The sequence below is a fragment of the Artemia sp. Qi Xiang Cuo genome, chromosome 2, assembly GCF_049724085.1.
Source record: "Artemia sp. Qi Xiang Cuo chromosome 2, ASM4972408v1, whole genome shotgun sequence".
NCBI lineage: Eukaryota > Metazoa > Arthropoda > Branchiopoda > Anostraca > Artemiidae > Artemia > Artemia sp. Qi Xiang Cuo.
In genome coordinates this window covers 29564826-29592278 of record NC_142795.1, presented here as the reverse complement: position 1 = coordinate 29592278, position 27453 = coordinate 29564826, and the positions used below count along the sequence as shown (strand labels likewise).

The 27453-nt window shown below is 35.1% G+C and overlaps 1 protein-coding gene across 1 annotated transcript in view; it reads left to right on the top strand.

The window, feature by feature from the left end:
* Positions 1-370: 370 nt before the first annotated feature.
* The window catches only part of LOC148955107 (uncharacterized), an 85358-nt gene continuing 58275 nt past the window's right edge, over positions 371-27453 (top strand). Inside the window, exon 1 of the mRNA XM_089108061.1 lies at positions 371-621. Within this exon, the coding sequence (XP_088964187.1) occupies positions 573-621 (49 nt within the window). The 5' untranslated portion in view covers positions 371-572. The remainder of the gene's footprint in view (positions 622-27453) is intronic.

The window sequence follows — 27453 nt, the reverse complement described above, 5'->3', positions numbered from 1 at the left end:
GTACTAATATCATACATATCATGATGAGAAAAACAACAGGCTTATTTACCCTTGTCCTCCGGCCACCCACATCCAATACGGAGGTCGATACAGGTTTTGCAGATTATCGTTTTGAGTGTCGTGTTCAACACGGTGAATGTCTTCTCAGAACCCGTGTTCAGCCTTGCTATTCTAGCGCATTACAATTTTGAAGAGCTCGTATTGAATCGAACACGGACAACTTGAAAGCGATTTTTGTCGACCCGCTTCTAACCCAGTGCCTGAAAACAGAAGTTTTGTTAGTTTTCGGCGGCTAAAATCTTAAGGAGAAGCGAAAGACGCAAAAAATAATTGGCAATGATAGTTTTATTTGAAAAAAAGATATCATGTGCACTTCACTGATTTGGTCAAGAATCTGCTAGCTTGTTTAATGCGTGAGCTGTTTGTTTAAAGCTGGTGATATTTTATTACACCTAAAGATAAAAGTTGAACTGTAGTTGTGTTGTGGGTTCCTAAGGTGCAATCAGCACGTTCAGTTGCATCTCTACTTTGGACAGTCAAATAGCCTATTTATAATTCATGTTTGACTAGGGATGTTCCTGTACACTTGCTTGACATTTGCTGTTTTCCAGGATATTTTTGGTAGGTTGCCCAAAAAACATCCAAAACATGAATTTTTCCTAAATTTACATTAGGTTAATGTATGGTGTTAGACCATCTCTAGGCTAAAATAAACACTAATAAATAACAATTAGTAGCCCATGGCATGCTAGTAGAGGTAAATTTGGGTAAATATATACCAAATCATTTTATTGAGTTAGGAATAAAGTGAATACACCATTTGATGCCTTTTTTTATGCTGATTATGAATATAATAATCATTTCTATCAGAAATGAATTTCAGCCCCCCCCCCCTATATATGCCAATTCAGGGTATATATTTCAGTAAATATATACCAAATCATATTATTGAGTTAGGAATAAAGTGAATACTCCATTCAATGCCTTTTTTTATGCTGATTACGAATATAATATTCATTTCTATCAGAAATGAATTTCAGCCCCCCCCCTATTTATGCCAATTCAGGGTAGGCTATATATTTCGGTCAATATCTACCAAATCATATTTGTTTTTAATGAAAACAGCTAATAAAAACAGCTAGGCCTTTTTTTTAGTAGTATTTCAAATATAATAAGAAATTCTATTGTTATTGAATTTCTGCACCTACCCAGATATAGCTCCAGGCAGTGGTAGGGGATTGATATCGGCTATAGGGGGGGGGGGCTGTTATTAAGTTCTGTTAGAAATGCTTATTAGCCTAGGCTATATTCATAATCAGCATAGAAAAAGGCATCAAATGGTGTATTCACTTTAGTCCTTACTCAATAATATGATTTCGTATATATTGACCTATATTTCTACATTAGAGGGGTAGGGGCAAATTTTGTTTCTGATTTAAATGAGAGGTAAGTTTAAACTTTAATCCCACCCCACCCCCCTAATGTAGAAATATAGCCTAGCCTATACCCTGAATTGGCATATATAGGGGGGGGGGCTAAAATTCATTTCCGATAGAATTGATTATTATATTTGTAATCAGCTTAAAAAAAGGGAACAAATGATGTATTCAGTTTGTTCCTAACTCAATCATATGATTTGGTATATATTTACCTATATTTCTACATTAAGGGGGGGGGTAGAGGCAACTTTTGTTTCTGATGTAAATGGGAGGTAAGTTTAAACTTTAAAATTTTTGGCAGTTCATATTGACTTACAAATAAAGTAAACACCCCTGTATACAGTATAATAAAATTCATTTTCAACAAAAATGATTATTATATTCTTTAAGAGCATAAAAAAGCACCAAGTAGAAAGCTCACTTTATTTATAAGTTAATAATATGAACTGCCAAAAATTTACCCAAAAGTGAATAGCCTATATCATTTGGTGTCTTTTTTATGCTCTTTTATGATTCAATTATTATGGTAAATTTCTAATTTAGCTACTTTTTGGAGTAAATTTACAGGTGGCACAATAATTTAGCTATGATGAAAGTTAAAGTGCCATTTGATGCCTTTTTTATACTCTTTCATAATACAATAATTGCTTCTGTTGCAAATTGCATCTTGAGCCCTTAAAGAGGGCCCAAAAGGTATTTTATATGAATTATGAAAGAGCATAAAAAAACATCAAAAGATGTTTTCACTTTCATCCTAGCTGAATTATATGACCCATTGCAAATTTACCCTGAACTTTACACCCCCCCCTCCACTCCCCTAATGTGCAAATATATACCCTGAATTGGAATTTACCATGAATTGTCAAATGCAAAGTTTCAAATTGCAAAATTCAGCACTATTATTTTTGACAGCATTTGAAAAAGTTGAAATGGCAGAAAACTGGTTTGAATTGAGTTGCCTTATAAATGAGGTTTGAATTGTTATAAATAAGTATTTTTTTAATCTTTTACTCTTGAATAAATTATTTATAAACTAGTCACATGTTATTAACCACTTTTCAATAACTTAACTAGTATTGATAACTTCTTTGTGTGGTTACAAAATGAAATACCTCTGGGGCCCCTTTTGGGGCTCAAGATGGAATTTGCAACAGAAGTGATTAATGTATTATGAAGGAGCATAAAAAAGGCATCAAACAATATTAAAACAATAAGGTATTTTGAAGTACCTACCTCCACTCATTCTCCCTCTAGCCTAGAGGGCAGTGACCTTGGATGACCTTTAAAAATCTGTGTTTTGAAAATGAAACCATGCAAAATAGATCTCCTGCTTAAATGAAGTGCAAAAAACTGTTTTCAGCTTCTCAACTTTGCTCAACCCCAATTTACAACATTTTAAAGACAAAACCCATTGATATAGCTTAAAATTCAGTAAATTTCTAGGTGGCACTATAATTTAGCTAGGATGAAAGAGAAAACATTATTTGATGGCTTTTTTTATGTTCTTACATAATTCCATAATTGCTTCAGGGGCTAATTGCATCTTTAGCCCTTAAATGGGCCCCAAAATATTTAATATGAATTTTAAAAGTGCATAAAGGGCTAATAGGGTTTATAACAGCCTGTAGCATCCAAAATGTAAAAGAATGTTTCCAAAAGAACTGGCTAAGGAGAAAGATTACCATTTTTAACTGTTTCAAGATTGGTAATTATTATTTTCCTTAGTCTTAATAGTATAATTTTAGCCCATTAAAAAAAAATTGCAGGAATTTTTAAAAAGAACTAGAAAAGCCTCAAAATGATGTGAGTTTAGCTGTGATATCATTTTTCAAATAGCGACGAAGACCACACTGCCTTTCCATCATAAACAAATAAGTAGAACAACAGGAAAATTTTTGTATAAGACAGTGGAACGCAACTTTAAATGAATATTTCGACCCTATATCCAAGGGCCGTCCTCAGCAAAACAGACAAAGAGAATAAAAACAATATAAAAGAAACTTACATTACAATTCAAATCATTAAAACTGTTTAAACAAAATGTTTTAAAACAGCCCTAATATCATTACTTCAAGGAAGTTCAACCAGGACTGGTTGAATTCTGAATGAATTGTTCTCTGTCCATTTCGTTTGGAGTACCAGTCCTGGTTGAACTTTCTTGAAGTAATGATATTAGGGCTGTTTTAAAACATTTTTTTTAAACAGTTATAATGATTGAATTTTAATGTAAGTTTCTTTTATAGTGTTTTTATTCTCTTTGTCTGTTTTGCTGAGGACAGCCCTTGGATATAGGGTCGATATATTCATTTAAAATTGCGTTCCACTGTCCTGTACAAAAATTTCCCTGTTGTTCTACTTATTTGTTTATCATATCATTTTTGAGGGATTTCAGGCTCTGTTTTGATTGCTGCAAAAAATTGCAAGATTCAATTAATGTGCAATGCAAAGCAGAGTTCAATGATCAAACCCCCCCCCCCCAACTTGGCCATCTGACAGAATTATGGCAGATAGCGGGCTGAGAAAAAATACTCTTTTCTTGGAACTCGATTAAGAACTGCTAAATGACCAGATGTTATCAAATGTTCATAATGCATGTTATAGATATATATACAGATATATTTCTCACAAAAGCCCCATGGGCCATGGATATTACAAATACAACAAAAAGCATAAAACATAACAAGTTCAAACACTTTTGAAAATAACACTACGATAGAAAACCTTCCCTATGTCTCATCCCTGCACTCACAAAATTTCCCAAATTGTTAATATCCACTTTGCAACTACTTCCTATTTTATTTTCTAAACAACTTCTATGCATGACATCCCTCCCAAAAATTTCCCTTTTAAGTACCTTCAGTTCCTCACAGTAACACATAAAATGTTCTAAATCTTCAGACCCCCCGCACATCAGACAAATGAAGGGACTACTCCATACCTTAACCCTTCCTAAATACTTTCTTCTCCCCTCCAAGCGGCATAAAATTCCCTCTTACTGATAAAACCTGTTTTAAAGCATCATTTTGGAGCCCAAATTTTGGATATGTTTCTATACTATGCTTGGCTCCTAGATCACTTAATAGAGACAGTTTATGAGGAGTGCGCCCGTATGTATTTCTGCTGTAAAGGGAAATACTTGCACTCATTGTTTATGTTTGTTTGATTTAGCCTCTAATTGTCTCTTATGTAATGGGCATTGCGAACTATAGCATGGATGTTTTCCACCGCAGTTAGCACACTTAATATTACGAGTACATGGGTTGCTTTTTGAATTTTCGGGATCACCAGAGTACCGAGAACATTTCGTAATATTAGAACTGTCTCATTATAAATGGTCAAACTTTTTGCATTTAAAACACCTTGGAGGCACGGCAACGTATTTGTCCCCCTTGATATGGCAATAACCAACATAAATGTCATATTTCAGTGCTTTTTCACAAGCATCTTTTCCTCAGAATGTTAGCTTCATGGACTTGGTAGTACCATAGTGTTTTGCTTCTTGGATCCCTTCCATAGCAGACTCAATCTCTTCATTTATAGTATCCTCCAGGACAAACTTAGCCACAGCCAGATATTTTGGTTTTTGAACTCTAAATACAGCCGTAGAGTTTAACTTTATTTTATTAGCTATTGCTTCTGCATCTTTCTTCGCTCTAGCATACAATACCAGCGTATTGCGTTACCTTCTGTACTTTTCAGATGCACCATTGGAGTCAAGAAATTCTTTTTGCTTTTGACAAGATTTATAAATTTTGGGTGGTGCTTCTTTCACATGAATTGGGACACTTAAAGATTCACTGGGAGTGGGCCACGTTTTTGTTTCGAGACCGGCATTCCATCAGTCTAGTCATTTATTTGCTTTTTCTCCACATTCGTTCAATTTGCATGCTAGTAAGGTAAATACATCGTAAGGTATCGTAGGAGTCTCAGATGGGTCAATGATAGTGAATTTGAATGGAAATTCACCCTTTGTGTCCATATATTTCATAGAATGGATCACGTCTTCAATGAGCAAAGATGTACTAATTGTGTTTCTGGGGTCATTTAGTATTAATTAAAAAAACTTTTTCCACAAAATAAGTTTTCAAAGAAAAGTAAAGAACTCCATTAAACAAAAAATGAGCAAAAATAAAATCAAATAATCTGCTAAGCGTGAAACTACAAAAAATCAGCATCTATAAATAAATGAAACCCAAAACAAACAGAATTTACAATAAATAACCAAGTCAAACTCAAAACGAGCAGAAATTAACATAATTTGGGCTCAAAACCCCTATGCCTTCCCAAGGCTAGAACAAAATTTGCACTTTCCTGAAAAAAATATAAATGCTTTTACTTTTATAAGTTTAATAAATTAAATAATATTAACATTTTGAATACTAAATATCAGTATATGTATATTAAACTGACAATCCACATTCATTTGTATTTTTTTCAGTAAAGTGCAAATTTTGTTTTGGCCTTGGGAAGGCATAGAGGTTTTGAGCCCAACTTATGTTAATTTCTGCTCGTTTTGAGTTTGACTCGGTTGTTTATTGCAATATCTGTTCTATGTAATTTCTTTTTCTATATAAACCTTATATGCCCCCGGGGCATAACTTACAACCCTTGCACTGAGGGCTTTCAGGGGGTTATCATCCTAAAAGACATAATTTCCAGAACTTTCAACTACGTTGAACAAAATGGATATCTCAATATAATCTCCTTTTTTTACTATTGTTTCGTTTTATCAATATTTTGTTGGATGTGTTTGGGAAAATGGTAGGCGTGAGAAGGGCGTTAGTTGCTCTCCAATCACTTTCAACTATTAAAAAAAGCACTAGCCCTTTCAATTTCCAATTGAATGAGCCCTTTTGAAGTTTCTACAACAACGCTTTCAGTAAAAACCTTATATGCCCCCAGGGCATAACTTACCACCCTTGCCCTGAGGGCTGTGGGGGGGGGGTAGGGTTTGTCATCCTTAAAGACCTAATTTTCAAAACTTTCAACTACGTTGAACTAAAAGGCTATCAAAATTTTGATTGGATGTGTTTGGGGAAATTGTGGGCGTGGAAGGGGTATTAGTTGCCTTCCAATCACTTTCAACTATTAAAAAGAGCTCTAGTCATTTCAATTTTCAATCGAATGAGCCATTTTTGAAGTTTCTATGACAACACGTTCTAAAAAAACCTTATATGCCCCCAGGGCATAACTTATAACCCTTGCCCTGAGTGCTGTGGGGGTGTTTTTATCCTCAAAGCCCTAATTTCCAGAACTTAAAACTACGTTGAATAAAATGGCTATCTCAAAATTTTTATTGGATGTGTTTGGGTAAAAGGTGGGTGTGAGAGGGGGGTTAGTTTTCCTCCAATCACTTTCGACTATTAAAAAGGGCACTAGCCCTTTGAATTTCCAATCGAATGAGCCTTTTTTGAAGTTTCTACAACAACGCCTTCTATAAAACCTTATATGCCCCCAGGGCATAACTTACAACCCTTGCCCCGAGGGCCGTAGGGGAGTGTCCTCCTCAAAAACATAATTTTTCTCTGGACATCAACTACGCTGAACAATTTGGCTATCTCAATATTTTGATTGGATGTGTTTGGGGAAATGGTGGGCGTGGATGGGGTTTTTGTTGCCTTCCAATCACTTTCGACTATTAAAAAGGGCAAAAGCCACTCCAATTTCCAATTGAATGAGCCCATTTCGAAGTTTCTACAACAGCTTCTTTGATACGAAATACGCTACTCTAAAGGAAAAACAATAGAAATACATTGTGCCAACATCGTTCCTATATCCCCCCCCCCCCGGGCATAACTTAAAACCCTTGCCCTGAGGATTGTGGGGGAGTGTCCTCAAAAATACATTTTCTATCTTGTAATCAACTATGCTGAACAAAATGGCTATCTCAAAATTTTGATTGAATGTGTTTAGGGGAATGATGGGCGTGGGGGGGGGGGCTAGTTACCCTTTAATCACTTTTGTCTATTAAAAAGGGCACTAGCCACTCCAATTTCCAATCGAATGAACCCTTTTTGAAGTTTCTACGACAACTACTTCGATACAAAGTGCCCTGGTATGGAAAAAAAATGATACATTGTGCCAACATCGTTCTTTATTTAGGCAGCGCGATTGCGCTGCCTCTGATAGTAACTTCATCGACTAACAGCTCTCGCAAAATTTTTATGGATGATGTGACAGATTCCTTGTGAAAAATTTCGCGGAAGTGCTTTAAGATAAGATAAGATTTATTCATTAGATACACATACAATATTACATGTTATTATTCCCCCAAAGGCTCATTGGCATGTACAAAGGGGGGAGACATATGAATTGCTTACTTAGAGATGAAAAACAAAAGAAAATTTAAAATGATCACTTACTCACATACGAAGGAGAAGAAAAGAAAATATAGATAAAATGAAAAGTATAGAAAAAATAGAATAAATAAATTAAAATAATTAATTAGATTGAATAGACTCCAAAAAAAAATAAAATAAATAAAAAATAAAAAAATAAATAAAAATAAATTCTACGAAGCCAAAGAATTTTTAACAATTTTTTTAAACAAACCAAATGAGTGGCACCCTCAAACTGATTCAGGCAACTTATTCCAAGCAATATGACACGCCATTAGAGGATTAAAATCTGACCTTATGCAAGGAGTAGATGGAACTTGAACATGATTTGTCATATTACGAAGATTATAATTATTTTGATCAGAGGTAAAAGATAGCGGAACACTTAGGGGCCGGGGGAGGTCACCATGAAGCTGAGCAAAAGTAAAACATGCACATGAAAGAATGTATAGTGACTCAAGATCAAGTAATGGTATAACTAATGAACGATTAGTCTCCTGAATGAGGTTTCTAGTTTTATTGTAAACCTTAAATATTGGTTTTTAAAGTGAAGGAAAAGTTGATATACACACAATTGGACAGTAAGAAACGTAAGATTGGACCAAGCAGTGAAAAAGGCTTTTCAAAATCGATCCTGGAAAAGTATGTCTAAGTTTCCTTAAAATACCGAGACTCCTGATCCTTTACATAAATCAAATATAGCACAGGCCCTAAAACTGATCTCTGGGGGACACCGAAGTTCACTTGCAAGGGTGCCCAGAAAAGTGGATCAACAGAAATTAACCTATCCTTCAAATAAGACTGGAACCAAAAAAATACACTTCCCCTTATGCCAAAATGAGACATCTTTGATAGAAGGATTTCATGGGTTAAGGAATCGAAAGCCTTACGGATATCCAGGATATAGCAGCAGGAATTAATCCCGAATCTGACACAGGATGTACAAAATTCAAAAGAATCATCAAGCATGTTCAGTGGAGTGCTTCATTCGGAAACCAAATTGAAAATCATGAAGAAAATTTTTATATTTTAAGAAAGTAAGGAGACGAGAATGCATAGCCTTTTCAAATATTTTTCTGAATACTGATAAAATTGAAATTGGTTGATAATTTGCCGGATCATTTCTTGGTCCACCTTTATACAAAACAATAATCCGAGCACGCTTGAGAGCATCCGGAAAAACACCACATTCAAATGAAAGATTAACAGGTTTTGTTAGAGGCAAAACTATTAAAGGAAGAATAGATTTAACTTCCTTAGTAGGAATAGAATCTGGCCCAGATGAAGACGAGTTTTTCAAGCCATTCACAATTTTAGTAATTTCACTTACTGTTACTGGCTCTAGAAACATAGACTTAACACAAGATGGCCCGAGGTAAGATCTAAAGTCCAGCCTAGGCCGAGACAAAGTAATTGTAGAAGTAATATTCTTACCAATATTAGCGAAGAATGAGGTGAATGCCTCTTGGACATTAAGCTCACCCTCCACAGCTCCATCGCCAATGACGAGACTCATAGGTAAAGAGCTAGATTGAGAACCGGGTTAAAGTACAGAATTTATTCCCTTCCAAGTTTTACGAATATCATTGCCACAAGCAGCAAAATTATTTAGATAATACAGAGATTTGGCTTTCCTACACAAGGAATTATATATATTCCGGTAGATCTTGAATTGACAAAGACGAATAGCACTTGCTGAATGTGTAGCGTATTTATAAGCTCTCCAGAGATTATTCTTCCTTCTCCAGCTTTTGAGAAGTCCGGATGTTATCCATGGGTTTAGAGGAACAATCCTTTTAGACCTATGAATAGAAGATGGTACATTACAAATGCTAAGAATAGCCTGTTTTAGGATTCCATAAAAGAACTCAAATAAACAAGAAAAATCCTTATCATTATCAAGCAAGCTCCACGGAGTTTCCGCTAATTTGGACCCAAGAAGAGAGAACTCTTTCTCACCGGACTTCACAAAATAGAACTGAAACACCTAAGCCCGGTTACTTTTCCCCTGTTTAAAGCTGAATCGAAAATATATTGGAAAATGATAGGAGATATCACTAACTAAAATTGAGTTTTCCTTCAAACTAAGCGTAGAGAACATATTGTCAATCAAAGAAGCTGTAACATTAGTTACTAGTGTGGGGATGGATGTAGATGGTAGAGTTCCTGGGGCAAGCATGGTTGGAAGAAAATCAACTGAAGCGGAAGGGTTTGAATTCATTAAATTCGTGTTAAAGTCACCCATTATGATTAAGTGACACAGACGTTTAAGTATTATGTCAAGTATTTACTTAAGATTCTAAAGAAACAACGGAATAACATCACTAGGAGAATGATAAATATTGCCTATGATTAGATCTATACCATTAGATCTAATATCAATAAACTGGGACTCGAAAATATCTTCAAAGTTCCTTGATAAGTCATCACGAAAACACCAGTACAGATTGCAAGAAATGTACATGGCTAGACCTCCTTTAGCCATCTTGTCGCGGATTATGCATTCCATTTTATAGCCATAGATATCCAATAGCATTTCATTGCCAGAACCCAAAAATGTCTCACACAAACCGACAACATCAGGCTGTCCATCCGAAACAATTTGTCTCAAATTATCTATTGACGGGGATAGACCCTGAATATTAAGCTGAAGTGCTGTCAGAGAATAATTTCCTCCTCCCCCAAATTCGAAACATGTTTACTATTACAAATGGGTTTATATTAATCGGATTTTGATTAGCCTGATCCACAGAATTATTTATTATACTAATTACATCAAAAGGATTATTTTCAAGCTCGCAAAGGCGACTCTCATGGCTTAAAATATTCACAAAAGCAGGTTTTGCATGGAGTCCATTCAAGTCACCAGAGTAACCAAAAAGAAATCATTAATTAAATTAATTACAAAAGAAAAATCTGTCAAAGGATTACAAACACATAAATAACTAATAGCACAGCAGGTATTATTGGAAGGAACCATTAGCACGGAAGGAGAAACAAAAATGAAAAAAAATAAACAAATAAAAATAAAGTAAAAAATGAAAATTAATGACCTGAGGAAGGTATATACAAATTAAGAGAAATACTAAAATCGAAAAACGACACAGCTGAAGTAATAAAAGAGAGAAAAAATACCAAACCGTCCACTCTAAAACAAACAAACACAAAGACTGTTTTTGAGAGAAACATTACAAAAAAGATTAAAAAAAAACAGAGAAGAAAAAATGAACCGAAACATAGCGACTCTCTTAGTAGAGAGAGAAAAAAAAACAATAAAAGGGAAAATAAAAAAACAATTCATGAAAAAGTAAAAAAAAGAACACACAGACAGAAAAAAAAAAAAACTAGACACAGTCAGTGAGAGACCTTATTTATCTTTTTTATTGGAGTCCCATCATTAGGCTTCGCCAATATTTGACCCCGATCAGACCAATCAATCTACTGACCGAATTTGTCTTTCGCCGCATTCAGAATATCTCGTCTCTGCTTCGTCAGAGACTCCAACAACAGAAATACCACTAGAGGCCAACTTGGATTTGGGCTTGAACACTTTACAAGCAACGCTTTTGCTCAAAAACTTCACTATTATCGGAGCGACCCTTGGAGCAGATGGAACCGCCTGAGTTGAATCAGTTATAGCAGCATTATTCAGTCTAATTCTATACATGTTCACGACCTCATTTGCACTAACTTCAGGCAAAGACATCTTCTCATTAATTGTTAGCAGCACAGAAGAACTAGTGTCCACACCAGATTTCTGCCTAACACCGTGAAAAACCAGGCTGTCAAGTAGTGATTCTTGCACATAACTATCCAACTTATTCTCAATCCTGTTCAGTCTGTCCTCTAAATTTTCAAGTTCATTACTCAGTCCCTTTAGCGACTTTTCGATTCGCTGAAACTTAGGGTTAAATTCAATCGTGAGAGCATCATAAATTTGACTAGCAATAAGCTCAGTCGTTTCCTTAAGAGAGTCTGAGCTAGCCAGCTTTTCCGAAACTTTTCGAGTTATACTGTCCATCAGGTCATTTTTGGTTTTATCCAGTTCAGATTGGGTAGCTACAAGTTGCTGTTGTATCGGGCTAATACTGCTAAATAATGCTAATGCAGGGCCATTTGCTCTGCTTTTATCATTACCTCTCAGTTCAAGGTGTGTTTTTGACAGTCACATGTAAGTATTAGTCGCAGCACTAAGCTCTCCAAAAGCTTTTTTTTGAAGCAGGAGCAGACAAATTATCAGTGGGAGGATTATAAACTTGGAGATTTGCATCCACGAGGCGAAATTCATCATGCGATCCATAGCAAAATGCCGTATAAACTGGCTTGCCTCGTGTATCCTTACCAGCTTTGATTATTCTTACTGGCCAGAGGGGATAATCCTTGAACTTCACAAGAGCAAGATCAAACTGTTTAAAAGCCATGATTATCAGTAGCAAGATAAAAAAAAAAGCAAAAGACTTATCTTTACGTGAGGCCAAACAAAATATTCCAAATAAATATTCAAAAAGTCAAGCGCCAGCCAGCTAATGTATAAACCAAAACAGGTATTCACTCGATTATTACGTCACAACACCGGTGAAATGAAAGTAGGTCCTGCTTCGGAAGTATTTTCCAAGGAGGCCGGGGGGGGGGGGGGTTAAACGACAGCCCTAGTTAAACAATTGTGTTTGGAAGTAAGGTTTAACCAAAAACCAAACGAAAATCCTTAATCAAGGACACTTTAACCCAAATCAAAATGTTTCGAAATAACAGCCACTGGATTAGCAACGGATTCTAATTGATTCCGGATATAATCCTTTTTCAACACTTGTTCAAAACTGGGATTTTATCCTTTTGAAAGAACAAATTGGTCTTCACAGGTCAGAGACTGAATAGCAACTGACAATTGATTCATGGGGAATATCTTTGAAATTCAGTGAACGCTGAATAAAATTTAATAAAGGGCTATGTAAATACTTGATTTTTCCCATTACTCTCACTTAATCAAAGAAGAAGGTTGAAAAAGATTGATTAGACGTACAGATCATCAGAGTAAGGGAAGCGTCAAGACCTGCTCACATATCCCCTGCAATTTAAGGCTAACTAAAGCCGGCAGGTACCTTATATGGCACTTCCGGCAGGTTCTCTCCCCTCTTCTGCCTGCTCTCAAACGATCCACTTGGCTGTGTTGACGCACCTTAAAAAAAGTTTGAAATTCGCTTCAATTTGACAGAATTCTAGCAATTTGGCTAACTTTTATAAGGTTAACCCGAAGAAAAAATAAATCTTCAATTGGCAATCTCCAATCCGCAACAATGAGATAAAATAATTGTTCCCGGGGGAAATTACCGCTGTCGAAATAACCCAACAAAAGATAATCCGATTATAAAATAAAAATCTTCAAATAAGTGTCCACAGAGAAATCTCTGACAACGTTAAACAGGGTTATATCTAGACCCCGGCGCCGTCCCGGCGGATCGACCGAACGCCGCCGACGAGAGGCCCAGTCGAATGCCGCCGAAGTGTCGTAAAGCCGCCGGCGCGCCGCATGCACGCTACCGCCGGCAGAGGTGGCGGCGTTCGGTCGACTTTAAATTATTTTTGCGACAATTCTTTAATGCGTCAACCGCAAAGTCGGAGCTTTTCTTTCCCGTGTGGTTTAGTATTTTGATTATCCTGATTAGAAATCAAGCAGGGCTTGCACTATCCACGAATTTTCGGGTATTTCCCCGAAAATCTATGCGTCACCCCGAAATTTTTTTTTTTCCCGAATCCCCGAAAATCACGCAATCACGGTAGTAGTAAGTCGTATAAAGGTTAAAAACTTACATTCAAACTTACACCTGAGGCATAGATATGTGTGTAAGTTTTCAACGAATTTGGGTTACCAGGGTCATTTGCAAAGAGGTATCATTTCTATAGAATGTATAGTAATTTGAAATATCATATGGAATTTTCTTGAACGTATATAATGTTCGTACGCCCCCGTACCAAACAGGTTTTTCTGGTAGTCCCATTTTAGTGGTCATTACACCTTTGCCAAGAGGAGCGAGTATGACTTGATTGTTGATTAGGATTTGAATAAAAGTAATATTTTTATTTAAAATTAATATTATTAATATAATTTAATTAAAATATAATATTTTATTTGCACGTATATTAGTGAAAAAAAAAATGAGTGGTGCATTTACACTATTGGAGATTAATGATGGAACCGACAGCAGCAGCAGCAGCGATATACGAGTACCTAATGTAGCTGTGGAATTAACCGCTGGCTGTAGACTATGTCTTAAATGGGACATTATATACGCGAGATACGTGATATCATTAAACAAATTTAAGCAGGAGGAGCAGCTGTGTTTTGCTGGAAAAGTGAATATTCTCCATATAAATAAACTTCGGTCAGCATTAGATGTCCTATCGAAATATATTGATGAGAACAAAATGCATCAGTGAATATTATTATTGTAATTATGTTCAATAAAAATTTCTATAAATAAATTATATTTTTATTTATTTATATTTTGTAAAATCATATATTTTACAGATTAAAAAAATAAATTATTTTTTTTCTTAAGTTTATCGTGAGAGATTTAGGACTAAAAAAAAAAAAAAAAAAAATTTAAATATTAGATAAATATCGAAAAATAAGGAAACTAGTTCTTATAACCAACAAAGAGAAAAATCTCTAAAAAAAAAAAAAAAAAAAAAAAAAAAAACAAACGATACTGTGGCCCGGGGATCGAAAAGGAAAAAAAAAGAAACAAAAAAACCCGGATATTTCGCCTTTATACAAACAAGGCGTCTTCAGCACGAAAGACACACAAAAAAAAAAAAAAAACAAGATAAAACTAAAAACCAAAAAAACCACCACCAAAAAAAAAAACAACAAAAATGTACAATCGGCGCAAAATAAAACACGTAGGGAAAAGATGCTAAAAAATATTTAATTCATTGAGGACACCAGAGTAACTGAGGAAAAATAAAAAAACTGTAAATTACTTTAATTATTCAGTTGCGAAATAATCCTTTTGTTAGCTATTACTGAAGCAAATCGTTTTGGTCTAACAGGTAAAATAGTCCCCTGGTGATTATTTAAAATCTTTACTCCCTTATTGACAATTGATTCACTCTTTAGAAGGTTATCATAAATTGGGTCAATATTTAAATTACCCATGTTCCTATTTATGGAAAGGTTAGCAAACATATGTTTTTTAATTTCTATGGCTTCCCTGGCCCATTGGGTGTACCCCTTATCATTAGAAATAGCCAAGGCTTCATCAAATTTTACAAAATGGTCTGGTTGAAGCCAAATATGCTCTGCTAAAGCTGAAACGAAAGTTTCTGGAGGCTTGCTTAATTGTAGGGTTTTTCCTATTGAATTACGGTGTTCAATAAACCTTTCAACAAATTGTTGGTGAGTCCTACCAATATAGAACTTCCCACAAGAACACGGAATTTTATACACCCCACTTACTAAATTTCCCCGAGTTAAATCCTTACCAGAACTAAAAAAACTACCCATTGGCCTCAGCGATTGGAAACATGTATCAATACCAAATTTACGTAAAACCCGTGAAAGTTTCTCCCCCAAACCAGGTACATATGGTAATGAAATGAAACTTTTTGATACAACTAAATCTAAAGATTGAGAAACCTCAATAACCCTACTACTATGTTTGGCCCGTCTATTTTCAATTATTTTATCAATGAACTTAATTGGATAACTATTACAAAATAAAATATCCCTCAAGTATAACAATTCTGAATCCAGAAACTCCTTGGAACAGATTTTAAAGGATCTATCCACTAGTGAAATTACAACCCCCCTTTTCACCGACATAGGGTGGCAAGAATGAAAATTTAAATAACTATCATTGTGCGTAGGTTTTCTGTAAATCGAGAAAAGTAAATGGAGATCCCTTTTAATTAATAAAATATCCAGAAAAGGTAATTTATTATTATCCTCAAATTCAACTGTAAATTTAATATTATTATCATTAGACTCATTATCATTCTCCATCATTAGACTATTGTATGAAGCTTCTACATCGTGGTCCAAATGCATTTACACAATTTATTGATATATTGATCACGACACGACAAAATGATATTGTGGATATGCTTTTAAACATTAGTTTCGAAATTTAGGACTTTTTTTTTTCATTAGAAAGATGGTGCTCCAGGATGATTTACTCCTCTCTCTCTCTCAGACATTTTTTTTTGTTGCTAGCTCAGTTTCATTGTGGCAGTGAGAGCGTTAACACATGACAAAATGTTCCATACATGTCCGTTATGTATGTACACACAGGGCAGCTGGTCATCATGTGAGAATTGCACAATGATTGAGGAGTATGATGAAAAGTGTAGATCATGCAACCCGTGTAAATTGCACAGAGGATATGCTGTACAAATTAAAGGTTGTAATTCCTGTCTTGAAGAGGTGTGTGACTCTCATCCTAGAGGTCACCTATGCTCCAATTGTCATTATGATATATGCAAGCAGTGGGAGAGTACATACCCCGGTATGATTGGAAAGAATCCTAACCGTGATTTTAGTTTAATGGCTATACTATGATTGTGATTATTTACCATGAAGATAAAAAGTTTCACTTTATTTCTAATTTTTCTTAAATTCAGTTCATTCATCTAACCACCAAAAACAATAGGTTAGGTTAGGTATAAATAAATATTAATAAATAATTAGAAACATTTCTCCATGTTTAAGTTAGGTTAGGTTAGGTAAACTTATCACGAGCGCGCATGATACGCTAACCTAACCTAACTTAAACATGGTAAAAAGATTAAATTAGGTTAGGTTAGGCTAGATTAAGTTAGGTTAGGTTAGGTTAGCCTACGTACGCGCCCGTACGTAGGCTAACCTAACCTAACTTAATCTAGCCTAACCTAACCTAATTTAATCTTTTTACCATGTTTAAGTTAGGTTAGGTTAGCTTATCATGAGCGCTCGTGATAAGTTTACCTAACCTAACTTAAAAATGGAGAAATGTTTATAATTATTTATTAATATTTATTTATACCTAACCTAACCTAACCTAACCTATTGTTTTTGGTGGTTAGATGAATGAACTGAATTTAAGAAAAATTAGAAATAAAGTGAAACTTTTTATCTTCATGGTAAATAATCACAATCATAGTATAGCCATTCCTATCTTCTATGGAAAAATTTAGATTTTGAATTTTGATGTTGAATAATTCTTGTCCCACTGCTTTCAATTCATGTTCTTATGCTTTGATTTTATGGTCCATACGAGATGCAAAGAGTGTCCAAAAAATTCAGGATCCGTCCAAGACTGGATGAGCATAAGAAACATACCGTTTTTCAAATACGATGGGCTATTCTTAGCACTGATTAAGATCTTTTTAACTCTTGGAATGTTTTAAATTAAGTCCGAAGTTCTAGACTATGACTTATACTTTGACATGTATGGATCCATATTAAATACGTTGATTATTTGGTTTGTGTTCAGGGTGCTAGGTCTAGTAGAACACTGCCGTTGGGGGCGATTTCCCAATAGTTTTCAAATTGACTCAGTGATATTATCGTGATACTCTCAGTCAGAGCATTGGCAAATGTACACTCTAAACGTACGTTCCCTGTCCGTAATATGCTCATATCCTGTGTGCCTGACAAATCCAAAACAATAACCCCATGATTTTTGAAAACATTGAATCGGTTATTCCATTTTCAAATAGTTGAGAGTCGTGATCTAGGGATTGCATTGTCAACTCGTACAGAGTTCGATAGGAGTTTTTGTCAAATGATAGAGAGTACATTGGAATAACATTCACTTTGCACACGAGGCTAGATAGACCGAAGAAATTAAAATCTTGGGGGGATTCAGTCCAGGATCCAACTGCACTCCCACTCTTCACAAAGGCCAAAGCCAATTTTGATGGGATTTCTCCATTGATAAATGATGAATCGCTATAGCTACGAGAGCCGGTGGCAATGTGACGTTGATTAGTGATCGTATGGGGGACAAGAAGTTTAATGTTGTTGCCATTGGCTCTTAGCTTTTCCACTGCCAATTCAACAGAGCTCATAACCTGTTGTTTTCGGACGTGGAGAATTGCCGATGTGATAATGACATTTGCATCGGGTGCTGCAGGAAGTGTTTTTCTCAAAATGAAATTCGATGGGGCCATCTGTAACTTTATGTCAATCTTGACATTGGGGGGTAGACATTGTGAGATATTGAGTAACTCATGATTTATTTGTGCAACTAGAAAATACTCCTGGATGACTGCTGTAGTCAACTCACCGTCAGTATCACTACCTATTTGATATTCATAGCCCAAAGATTGCCCTCTCATATTCTTGTACACCTTTGGCGTCATCATCATAAATTGTATGTAGCTTGCTAGACTAGGAAGTACTATTTCTATGAGGCCCCCGTACCAAACAGTTTTTTTCTGTTAATTTTACTTTTACTTATCATGACACTCTTTTCTGGGGAATGATGCAATTTAAAAATTTCATTCTACAGATATCTACACTCTTTGTCAAGTGGATTTACGTAATTTCAAAGTTCAATGTCTTTTCTTTTTTTTCGTGGTAAACAAACACCGGTGTCTCTTTTTTAGTTGCCAATTATTTTTTGCATATATTCAGGTTTCATATTATATTCTCCACCAGTTTTGAATAGTTTATATTCGAGATAACACTACAAGGATTTTTTGTAAAAAACATTTACATAGAAAAATGGATAATTCTAAGCAATTTCTGATGAGTAAAAATATTCTCATTATTGAGCTCCACTTTAAGTCTGAGTTTTCTAGACGAAGTTCAAAAAGTATAAGTTCTCTTATGAATTTTCTGATAGAAAATAAAAAAAAGTTAACTTAATTCTGAAATTTACCAATGAAAATGAAAAAGCTTCCATTTCAGTTCCCAATTCATAAATGACAAAAAAAATTTTAAGTTCAATTCTAAATTTTTCCTTAGACGAGCTTAATGGATATACTATTTGTGTGATTATTTTCCACTAGGAAAAAAAGTTTCACTTTATTTCTAATTTTTCTTAGATTAAGATAATTCAACTAACAATATATCATCATAGGAAATTCTAGTGTTTCTATAAATAAATATTAATGAACAATTAGAAACATTTATCCATGTTCAAGTTAGGTTAGGTTAACTTATCACGAGCGCTCATGATAAGGTAACTTAACCTAACTTAAACATGGTAAAAAGATTAAATTAGGTTAGGTTAGGCTAGATTAGGTTAGGTTAGGTTAGCCTACGTACGCGCGCGTACGTAGGCTAACCTAACCTAACTTAATCTAGCCTAACCTAACCTAATTTAATCTTTTTACCATGTTTAAGTTAGGTTAGGTTAGCTTATCATGAGCGCTCGTGATAAGTTTACCTAACCTAACCTAACTTAAACATGGAGAAATGTTTCTAATTATTTATTAATATTTATTTATACCTAACCTAACCTATTGTTTTTGGTGGTTAGATGAATGAACTGAATTTAAGAAAAATTAGAAATAAAGTGAAACTTTTTATCTTCAAGGTAAATAATCACAATCATAGTATAGCCATTAAACTAAAATCACGGTTAGGATTCTTTCCAATCATACCGGGGTATGTACTCTCCCACTGCTTTTATATATCATAATGACAATTGGAGCATAGGTGACCTCTAGGATGAGAGTCACACACCTCTTCAAGACAGGAATTACAACCTTTAATTTGTACAGCATATCCTCTATGCAATTTACACGGGTTGCATAATCTACACTTTTCATCATACTCCTCAATCATTGTGCAATTCTCACATGATGACCAGCTGCCCTGTGTGTACATACATAACGGACATGTATGGAACATTTTTTCATGTGTTAACGCTCTCACTGCCACAATGAAACTGAGCTAGCAACAAAAAAAAATGTCTGAGAGAGACAGAGGAGTAAATCATCCTTGAGCACCATCTTTCTTATGAAAAAAAGTCCTAAATTTCGAAACTAATGTTTAAAAGCATATACACAATATCATTTTGTCGTGTCGTGATCAATATATCAATAAATTGTGTAAATGCATTTGGACCATGTTGTAGAAGCTTCATGCAATAGTCTAATGATAGGGAATCAGTTTTCATTACATCGATAATTAGTCCTCGAGAAAATATCCTCCTTTGAATATACAGCTCTTTAAAATAATCGTCTAGACTTAAACTATTTTAAATAAGAAATATTTTCATAATGACTTGATATTTCTCTAATCTATCCATTTTTTTTTTTTAGTCCTAACTCTCTCACGATCAACTTCAGACTAAACAGAATTTCTTTTTGTACTCTAGAAAATATATGCTTGTCTACTATAGAAAGAAAGAAAAATATCATTGATTAAGAGACATTTTTATTGAACATAATTACAATAATAATATTCACTGATGCATTTTGTTCTCATCAATATATTTCGATAGGACATCTAATGCTGACCGAAGTTTATTTATATGGAGAATATTCACTTTTCCAGCAAAACACAGCTGCTCTTCCTGCTTAAATTTGCTTAATGATATCACATATCTCGCGTATATAATGTCCAATTTAAGACATAGTCTACAGCCAGCGGTTATTTCCACAGCTACATTAGGTACTCGTATATTGCTGCTGCTGCTGCTTTCGGTTCCATCATTAATCTCCAATAGTGTAAATGCACCACTCATTTTTTTTTTCACTAATAACCTTGCAAATAAACTATTCTCTTTGAATGCAACTCTCTTACTAATATGAATTGTAAAGAAAACTATTCCTTTTATTCAAATCCTAATCACCAATCAAGTCATACTCACTCCTCTTGGCAAAGAGTGTAATGACCAGTAAAATAGGACTACCAGAAAAAAACCTGTTTGTACGGGGGCGTACGCAAAGTTTATACCTTCAAGAGAATTCCATATGATATTTCAAATTACTATACCTTCTATAGAAATTATACCTCTTTGCAAATGACCCTGGTAACCCCAATTCGTTGAAAACATACACACATATCTATGCCTCAGGTGTAAGTTTGAATGTAAGTTTTTAACCTTTATACGACTTACTACTCACGGTGCCACCCCTAGTGATTTATCACCAGTGACTTTCCCTGCCAAATATCACTTTGTATACCATAATTCTTCACTGCTCTCTTGTTCATTAATTTTCCTCTCTTTTGTTACTTTGCATAAAAACCAGACAGATGCAATATGCTATTGCAAATATTACAATATAAACATTCTTCATATGTTGACAAAAAAAGTATTGTCTTTATGAAATGAGTTTAAATCATTTTGAATGCAGTTTCCCAATCGCTATTTCTTACATCATTCGTAGTCAAGAATTTTATTTTCAAGTTGAATGGAATTATATAACGCATTGACTACTATACAGCTTCAGCCTTTTGTTGGATTTTGAAATTGACAGCCGACAGACTGTTTCTACAGCTTAATTGTAAGTTTGCAGATTTTTTTTTGCTGTTTTTTTATAATATTTTCTCAATGTTTAATAATCAATTATTGAACACCTGATAGAAAATAAAATCTTCTTTCTGGAACATTTTTACCCCTCCCCCCCCCCCCCACAAAAAAAAAACAGCCTTCGGCTGAGACAAAATTTAGCTATAGACTAAGCTATGTACAAGGTGGGGGAATTAAAGATTGAAACGGAAGATACCCCAAAAATACGATTCATAAATAAATTGTAAATTATTGCCTATAGGGGAGGGGGATAGGGGGCCACCTCATTTTTTTATTGAAAGCAGGGATGCCAAAAAGATAATTATTTTTTTCATTTAAAGTGGAGACAGAAGAAAATGATATCAAATTCCCTGGGAAATCATTGAAATATTTTGATAGAACCCGGGCCAACCATTAGGACATGTTCATAGTCTTGGGGATTTTATGAATTCTCATAGGCTACTGGCCTGATTTGGCTTTTGTGTGTGCTCCCTTTTAATTCGGTTCTTTGGATCTTATGGACTGTCATGGCGAATCTATCACCCAGTTTTCCAATAATTTGAGGTATATCTGAATAATTTGGACATTTTTGTTGTTGTCTTTGTACCCCTTTACTCATACCCTCATTTTTTTTTTCAAGCAACACTAACCTGTTTAACGTTATTTTGCGTGTTTGTTTGAACCATACAGTGACCTTGTTAATTATTCAGTAAATTATTTTTCTAATGAAAGCTGAGATGGTGTCCTATCAAGGTAGTATCCAGAAGGGGGGGTGTAGGGAGGTATTATATGTAAATGATTATAGATCGAAATGTTACTTATTGAAAGCCGGGATCCCAGAAAGTGCATTTTTTTTTATTTAAAGCAGAGACGGCATCCTATCAAGGTGGTATCCAGAGGGGGGGGGGTATTGAGCTATCATATTTAAATGATAATACCTCGATTTTTTTAAAGCAGGGGTGCCAATAAGTTAATTAATTTTTTTTATTTAAAGCAGAGACGGTATCCTATCAAGATGATATCCAGAAGGGGGGCTTACGGAGTCATAATATTTAAGTGATAGTACCTTGATTTTTTTATTGAAAGCAGGGATGCCAAAAAGTTTAAAAGTTGACAAAATTAACAAGATTTTCGTGAGTTATACTTGATACAACACTTGCATGGTTTTATTGTCCAAAGGGTAAGGGACATATGCGTCCAATCCGTTTTTTTTCCTATTGATGAAACGGGTTTACTTTGAAAACATTCATTCATATGTACCAGGCAGATTCACACTAAAACGAATTGGTGTGACGAAAGCGATATCGACATCCCCATCTAACGTTGCGCTCGAGTAACAATGGCGCCCTTGGTCTAGTGTCCAAGTTGCATTAAAAGGCCAGGTCATAATAGAAACTTTCAATTTTGGAGGTTCAAGGAGGAGTCTTTGACAGTCTTGTGACCTCTGGGTACTAGATGTTGCAACGTTCTTACGTATCTAGAGTAGCTTAAAAAATTCAATCACCCCACATTTTGCTTGGATTAAAAGTGACGAACTAGGATGAAAATTTCAACATCTTCCTGGAGCTACTTCAGTCTGCATATTATTTCATTTAATTACACTTAAAACGGATGAGCTTTTCATTTTTTGCCTAAGAAAATAGCTGGCACTTCATTTTTCTTCATAGCAAATAAACTATTAAGTGTTTTTTGTGTCATTGTAATTGAAGTGTGCTCATATGAAGTGTTCATCATGTATTTTTCAATTTGATAAATTTACTCCTTTTAGATACAGTTTATAATTTCACTGATATTAGGTATTTATCATTATATAATTTGGAATGAATCCCCAAAAGAAAAAATGAATAATATCCAAAAGAGCAGCCAAAAGCGATAAAAAGCAGCAGTTCAGCCTTAGCCTACATGACATATATTCTATAAAGAAGCCAAAAAAAAAATTTAAAATGTATTTTTTAAAAATTGTAATTAAAAACCAGTTTTTAATACAAGAAGGCTTCTTTGGAATCCAAAAGAGCAAAAAAAAAAAAACAATCAATATCAAGGTTGCCCATTTCAACTGTTTTAAATGTGACAAAACAGATATAGCCAAAGGGCATTATGAAAAAATTAAGCTTCTAAGTTCAAAGTTATATTCAAAGTTTTTACCCAGATAACTGACAAAATTGGTGATACAGTATTTGAAATTTTGAGTGCAGCAACACTCGATGAAAAAAACTATCTACTTTTATAATTAGTAATACTAAGAATATAAAGCAAATAGGTACTTCAACTGCTCGTATTACGAAACTGTTCTAAACCGCCACGGGCATGTTGTTTCTGCCAGTGATATGCTTTTATTAGTGAATAACAAAGAAGAACAGTTTCCAGCCAGCAACTTGTGAATGTTTGAACTCATGAATAGGCTCGAATTTGGTGTAAATTGAAGCTGTGATTTGAGAAAGACTTATGAAAACATTAATGTTTGCGGTCAACATTGAGCGCGCCGGGGGTGCGCCACCGACATCTTACTGGCGGCACGCCGCCGGCGTCTTACCGGCGGCGCGGCGTGCTGTTTTTTGCCCCGCTGCCGCCGGTTTTCCCTCATCGGCGCGGCGCCGGGGTCTACTCAGGACAAGGGTTTTAAGTTATGCCCTGGTGGCATATAAGGTTTTTATAGAAGGCTTTCGTAGAAACTTCAAAGCAGGCTCATTTGATTGGAAATTTGAAGGGCTAGTACCCTTCATAATAGTCGAAAGTGATTGGAGGGCAACTAGCCCCCCCCCCTACGCCCTTTATTCCCCCAAACACATCCAATCAAAATTTTGAGATAACCATTTTGTTCAGCATAGTTGATTTCCAGATAGAAAATATGCTTTCGAGGAGTAAATTCCCCAACAACCCTCAAGTCAATGGTTGTAAGTCATACCATGGGGGTATATCGGCTTTTCTTGGAAGACTTCGTCGCAGAAACTTCAAAAAAAGCTCATTTGATTGAAAATTCAAATGGTTAGTGCCCTTTTTAATAGTCAAAAGTGATTGGAGGGCAACTACCCCCCACCCCCATCATTCCCCCAAACACATCCAATCAAAATTTTGAGATAGTCATTTTGTTCAGCATAGTTGATTTCCAGATAGAAAATATGTTCTTGAGGAGGACACTCCCCCACAGCCCTCGGGGCAAGGGTTTTAAGTTATCCCCTGAGGGTATATAAGAACGATGTTGGCACAATATACTATGTATTATTTGTTTCCCTTTAGAGAAGAGCACTTCATATGGAAAGGGTCGTCGTAGATACTTCAAAAGGGGCTCATTCGATTGGAAATTGAGATTTCTAGTGCCCTTTTTAATAGCCGAAAGTGATTAGAGGGCAACTAGCCTCCCCCCCCACGCCCATTATTCCCCCAAACACATCCAATCAAAATTTTGAGACAGCCATTTTGTTCAGCGTTGTTGATTTACAGATAGAAAATGTGTTTTTGAGAAGGACACTCCCCTACAACCCTCAGGGCAAGGGTTTTAAGTTATGCCCTGGGGGCATGTAAGGTTTTTATAGAAGGTTTTGTCGTAGAAACTTCAAAACAGGCTCATTCGATTGGAAATTCGAAGGGCTAGTACCCTTTTTAATCGTCAAAAGTGATTGGAGGGCAACTAGCCCCCCCCCCCCATTATTCCCCCAAACACATCCAATCAAAATTTTGAGATAGCAATTTTGTTCAGCGTAGTTGATTTCCAGATATAAAATATATTTTTGAAGTGGACACTCCTCCACAACCCTTAGGGCATGGATTATAAATTATGCCCTGGAGGCATATTAATTTATTAATTAAATATTTGTCTTAGAATCTTGAAAAAGGGCTCATTCAATTTGAAATTCAAACGGCAAGTACCTTTTTTAATAGTCAAAGGGGATTGGGGGCAACTAACCCCCCTCTCACGCCTACCTTTTCCCCAAACACATCCAATTAAAATTTTTAGAAGCCATTTTACTCAACGTAGTTGAAAGTTTTGGAAATAAGGTCTTGGGTCGTATGTTTTTTTTATTGAAAGCGTTATCGTAAAATCTTCAAAAGGGCTCATTCAATTGGAAATTGAAAGGGCTAGTGCCGTTTTTAATAGTTGAAAGTGATTGGATAGCGACTAACGCCCCTCTCACGTTCACCATTTTCCAAAACATATCCAATCAAAATTTTGCAGGCCATACTATAGAGTTTTAAAAAACAAAAAGATTTAAAGTATTATTTTCTTTTTCCCTGAAAAGACTATGTCAATATAAAACGAGCAGAAATTAATTTAAAAAAGTTTTTCCCCAAAATAAGTTTTTCAAAGAAAAGTAAAGAACTCCATTAAAAAAAAAAATTAGCAAAAATAAAATCAAATAATCTACCAAGCGTGAAACTACCACAATTCTGCATCGATAAATCAATGAAACCCAAAACGAACAGAAATTACAATCAAACAGTTCGTGGTAACGAACTGTAAGTAAGGAGCGACCCGGCTCAATGGTAACCGAAACTCTAGAAAACGGGTTTTTGATACAAATAGATATATCAAAAGAATTAGATTTCAATGCTGATTTCAAATATATAAGTTTCATCAAGTTTAGTGCTACCCATCAAAAGTTACGTGCCTGAGAAAATTTGGCTAATTTTCGAAAAAGGGGGAAATACCCCCTAAAAGTTATAGAACCTTAATGAAAATCACACCATCATATTCAGCGTATCAGAGAACCCTACTGTAGAGGTATCAAGCACCTATCTACAAAAATGTGGAATTTTGCATTTTTTTGCCAGAAGAAAGATCACGGATGTGTGTTTATTTGTTTTTTTGTTTTTTTTTCAAGGGGTGATCATTTCGACCCAGTGGTCCTAGAATATCGTGGGAGGACTCATTGGAACGGAAATTAAAAGCTCTAGTGCCCTTTTTAAGTGACAAAAAAATGGAGGGTAAGTAGGCCCCCTCCCACGCTTATTTTTTTCCCAAAGTCACCCGATCAAAATTTTGAGATAGCCATTTTGTTAAGCATGGTCCAAAATATGATAAATATGTCTTTTAGGCTTACTTAATTCCCCGAAGTCCCCAAAGGGAGGGCTAAAATTTATGAGCTTTACCCAATGTTAACATATAGTATTGGTTATTGGGAAGTATACAGAAGTTTTTCTGGTGGGTTTTTTTTTCTGTGTGTGGGTGGTATGGGGTGGTCTGTGGGTATGTTTGAGGATATGTTCATGAAGGAAGTTTTCATGGGGGAAGGGAAATTGCCATGAAGGGGGCGCCGGACTTTCCAGCATTATTTATTGGTTATTGGGAAGTATACAACCATTTTCAGGAAGGATTTTTTCTAGAGGGGGGGGGGCTAGAAGAGGGGGTTACTCTGGAGAATATTTCCGTGGAGGATGTTTCTTTGGGGTAAGAGACATTTCTCTGAAGGGGGTGCCGGATTTCCAAGCATTATTTAAGAAACGATCAGAATTTAAATAAAAAAAAAACAAGTTTTTTCAACTGAAATGTAAGAAGGAATATTAGAACTTAAAACGAACAGAAATTATAACGTATGTGAGGGGGTTCTCCCCCAAGTCAATACCTCGCTCTTTACGCTACAGTTTTTTTTAGGGCTTTCAAAAGAGCTATCTATTCTAATTAAACGGCCTTTGTGATTCAGGGGTTTGTGAATAATTTTTTTTTTAACTTTTAACGTAAAGAGCGTGGTATTGACTAAGGGGATAACCCCTTCATATACGTAATAACATATACTTAATAAAAAAAAAACAATAAAAAAACAAGCGATACGGCTCAATAGTAATCGAAACTTTTAAAAACGGAATTTTGATGTCAATAAATGTATAAAAAGAATGTGTTTATAATGCTGATCCTAAATATATAGATTTTATTAAGTTTAGGATTACTCATCAAAGGCTACGAGCCTGAGAAAATTTACTCGATTTTTTAAAGAGGGGGGAAACATCCCCTACAAGTGAAAGAATTTTAATGAAAATCACACCGTCAGATTCAGCGTATCAGAAAACCCTATTGCATAGGTTTCAAGCTCATATCTGCAAAAATCTGCAACTTTGTATTTTTTGCCAGAAGATAAATATACGAATATAGAAGTTAGTTACGCAAGTTAATTTGTAAAGACATCCATTTAGCAAAAGAAAAGTAAAATTTTTATGCAAATAAAAGCTGCATTAACTAAAAAACGATCAGAAATTAAATAAAAAAAACAAGTTTATTAAACTGAAAGTAAGGAGCGA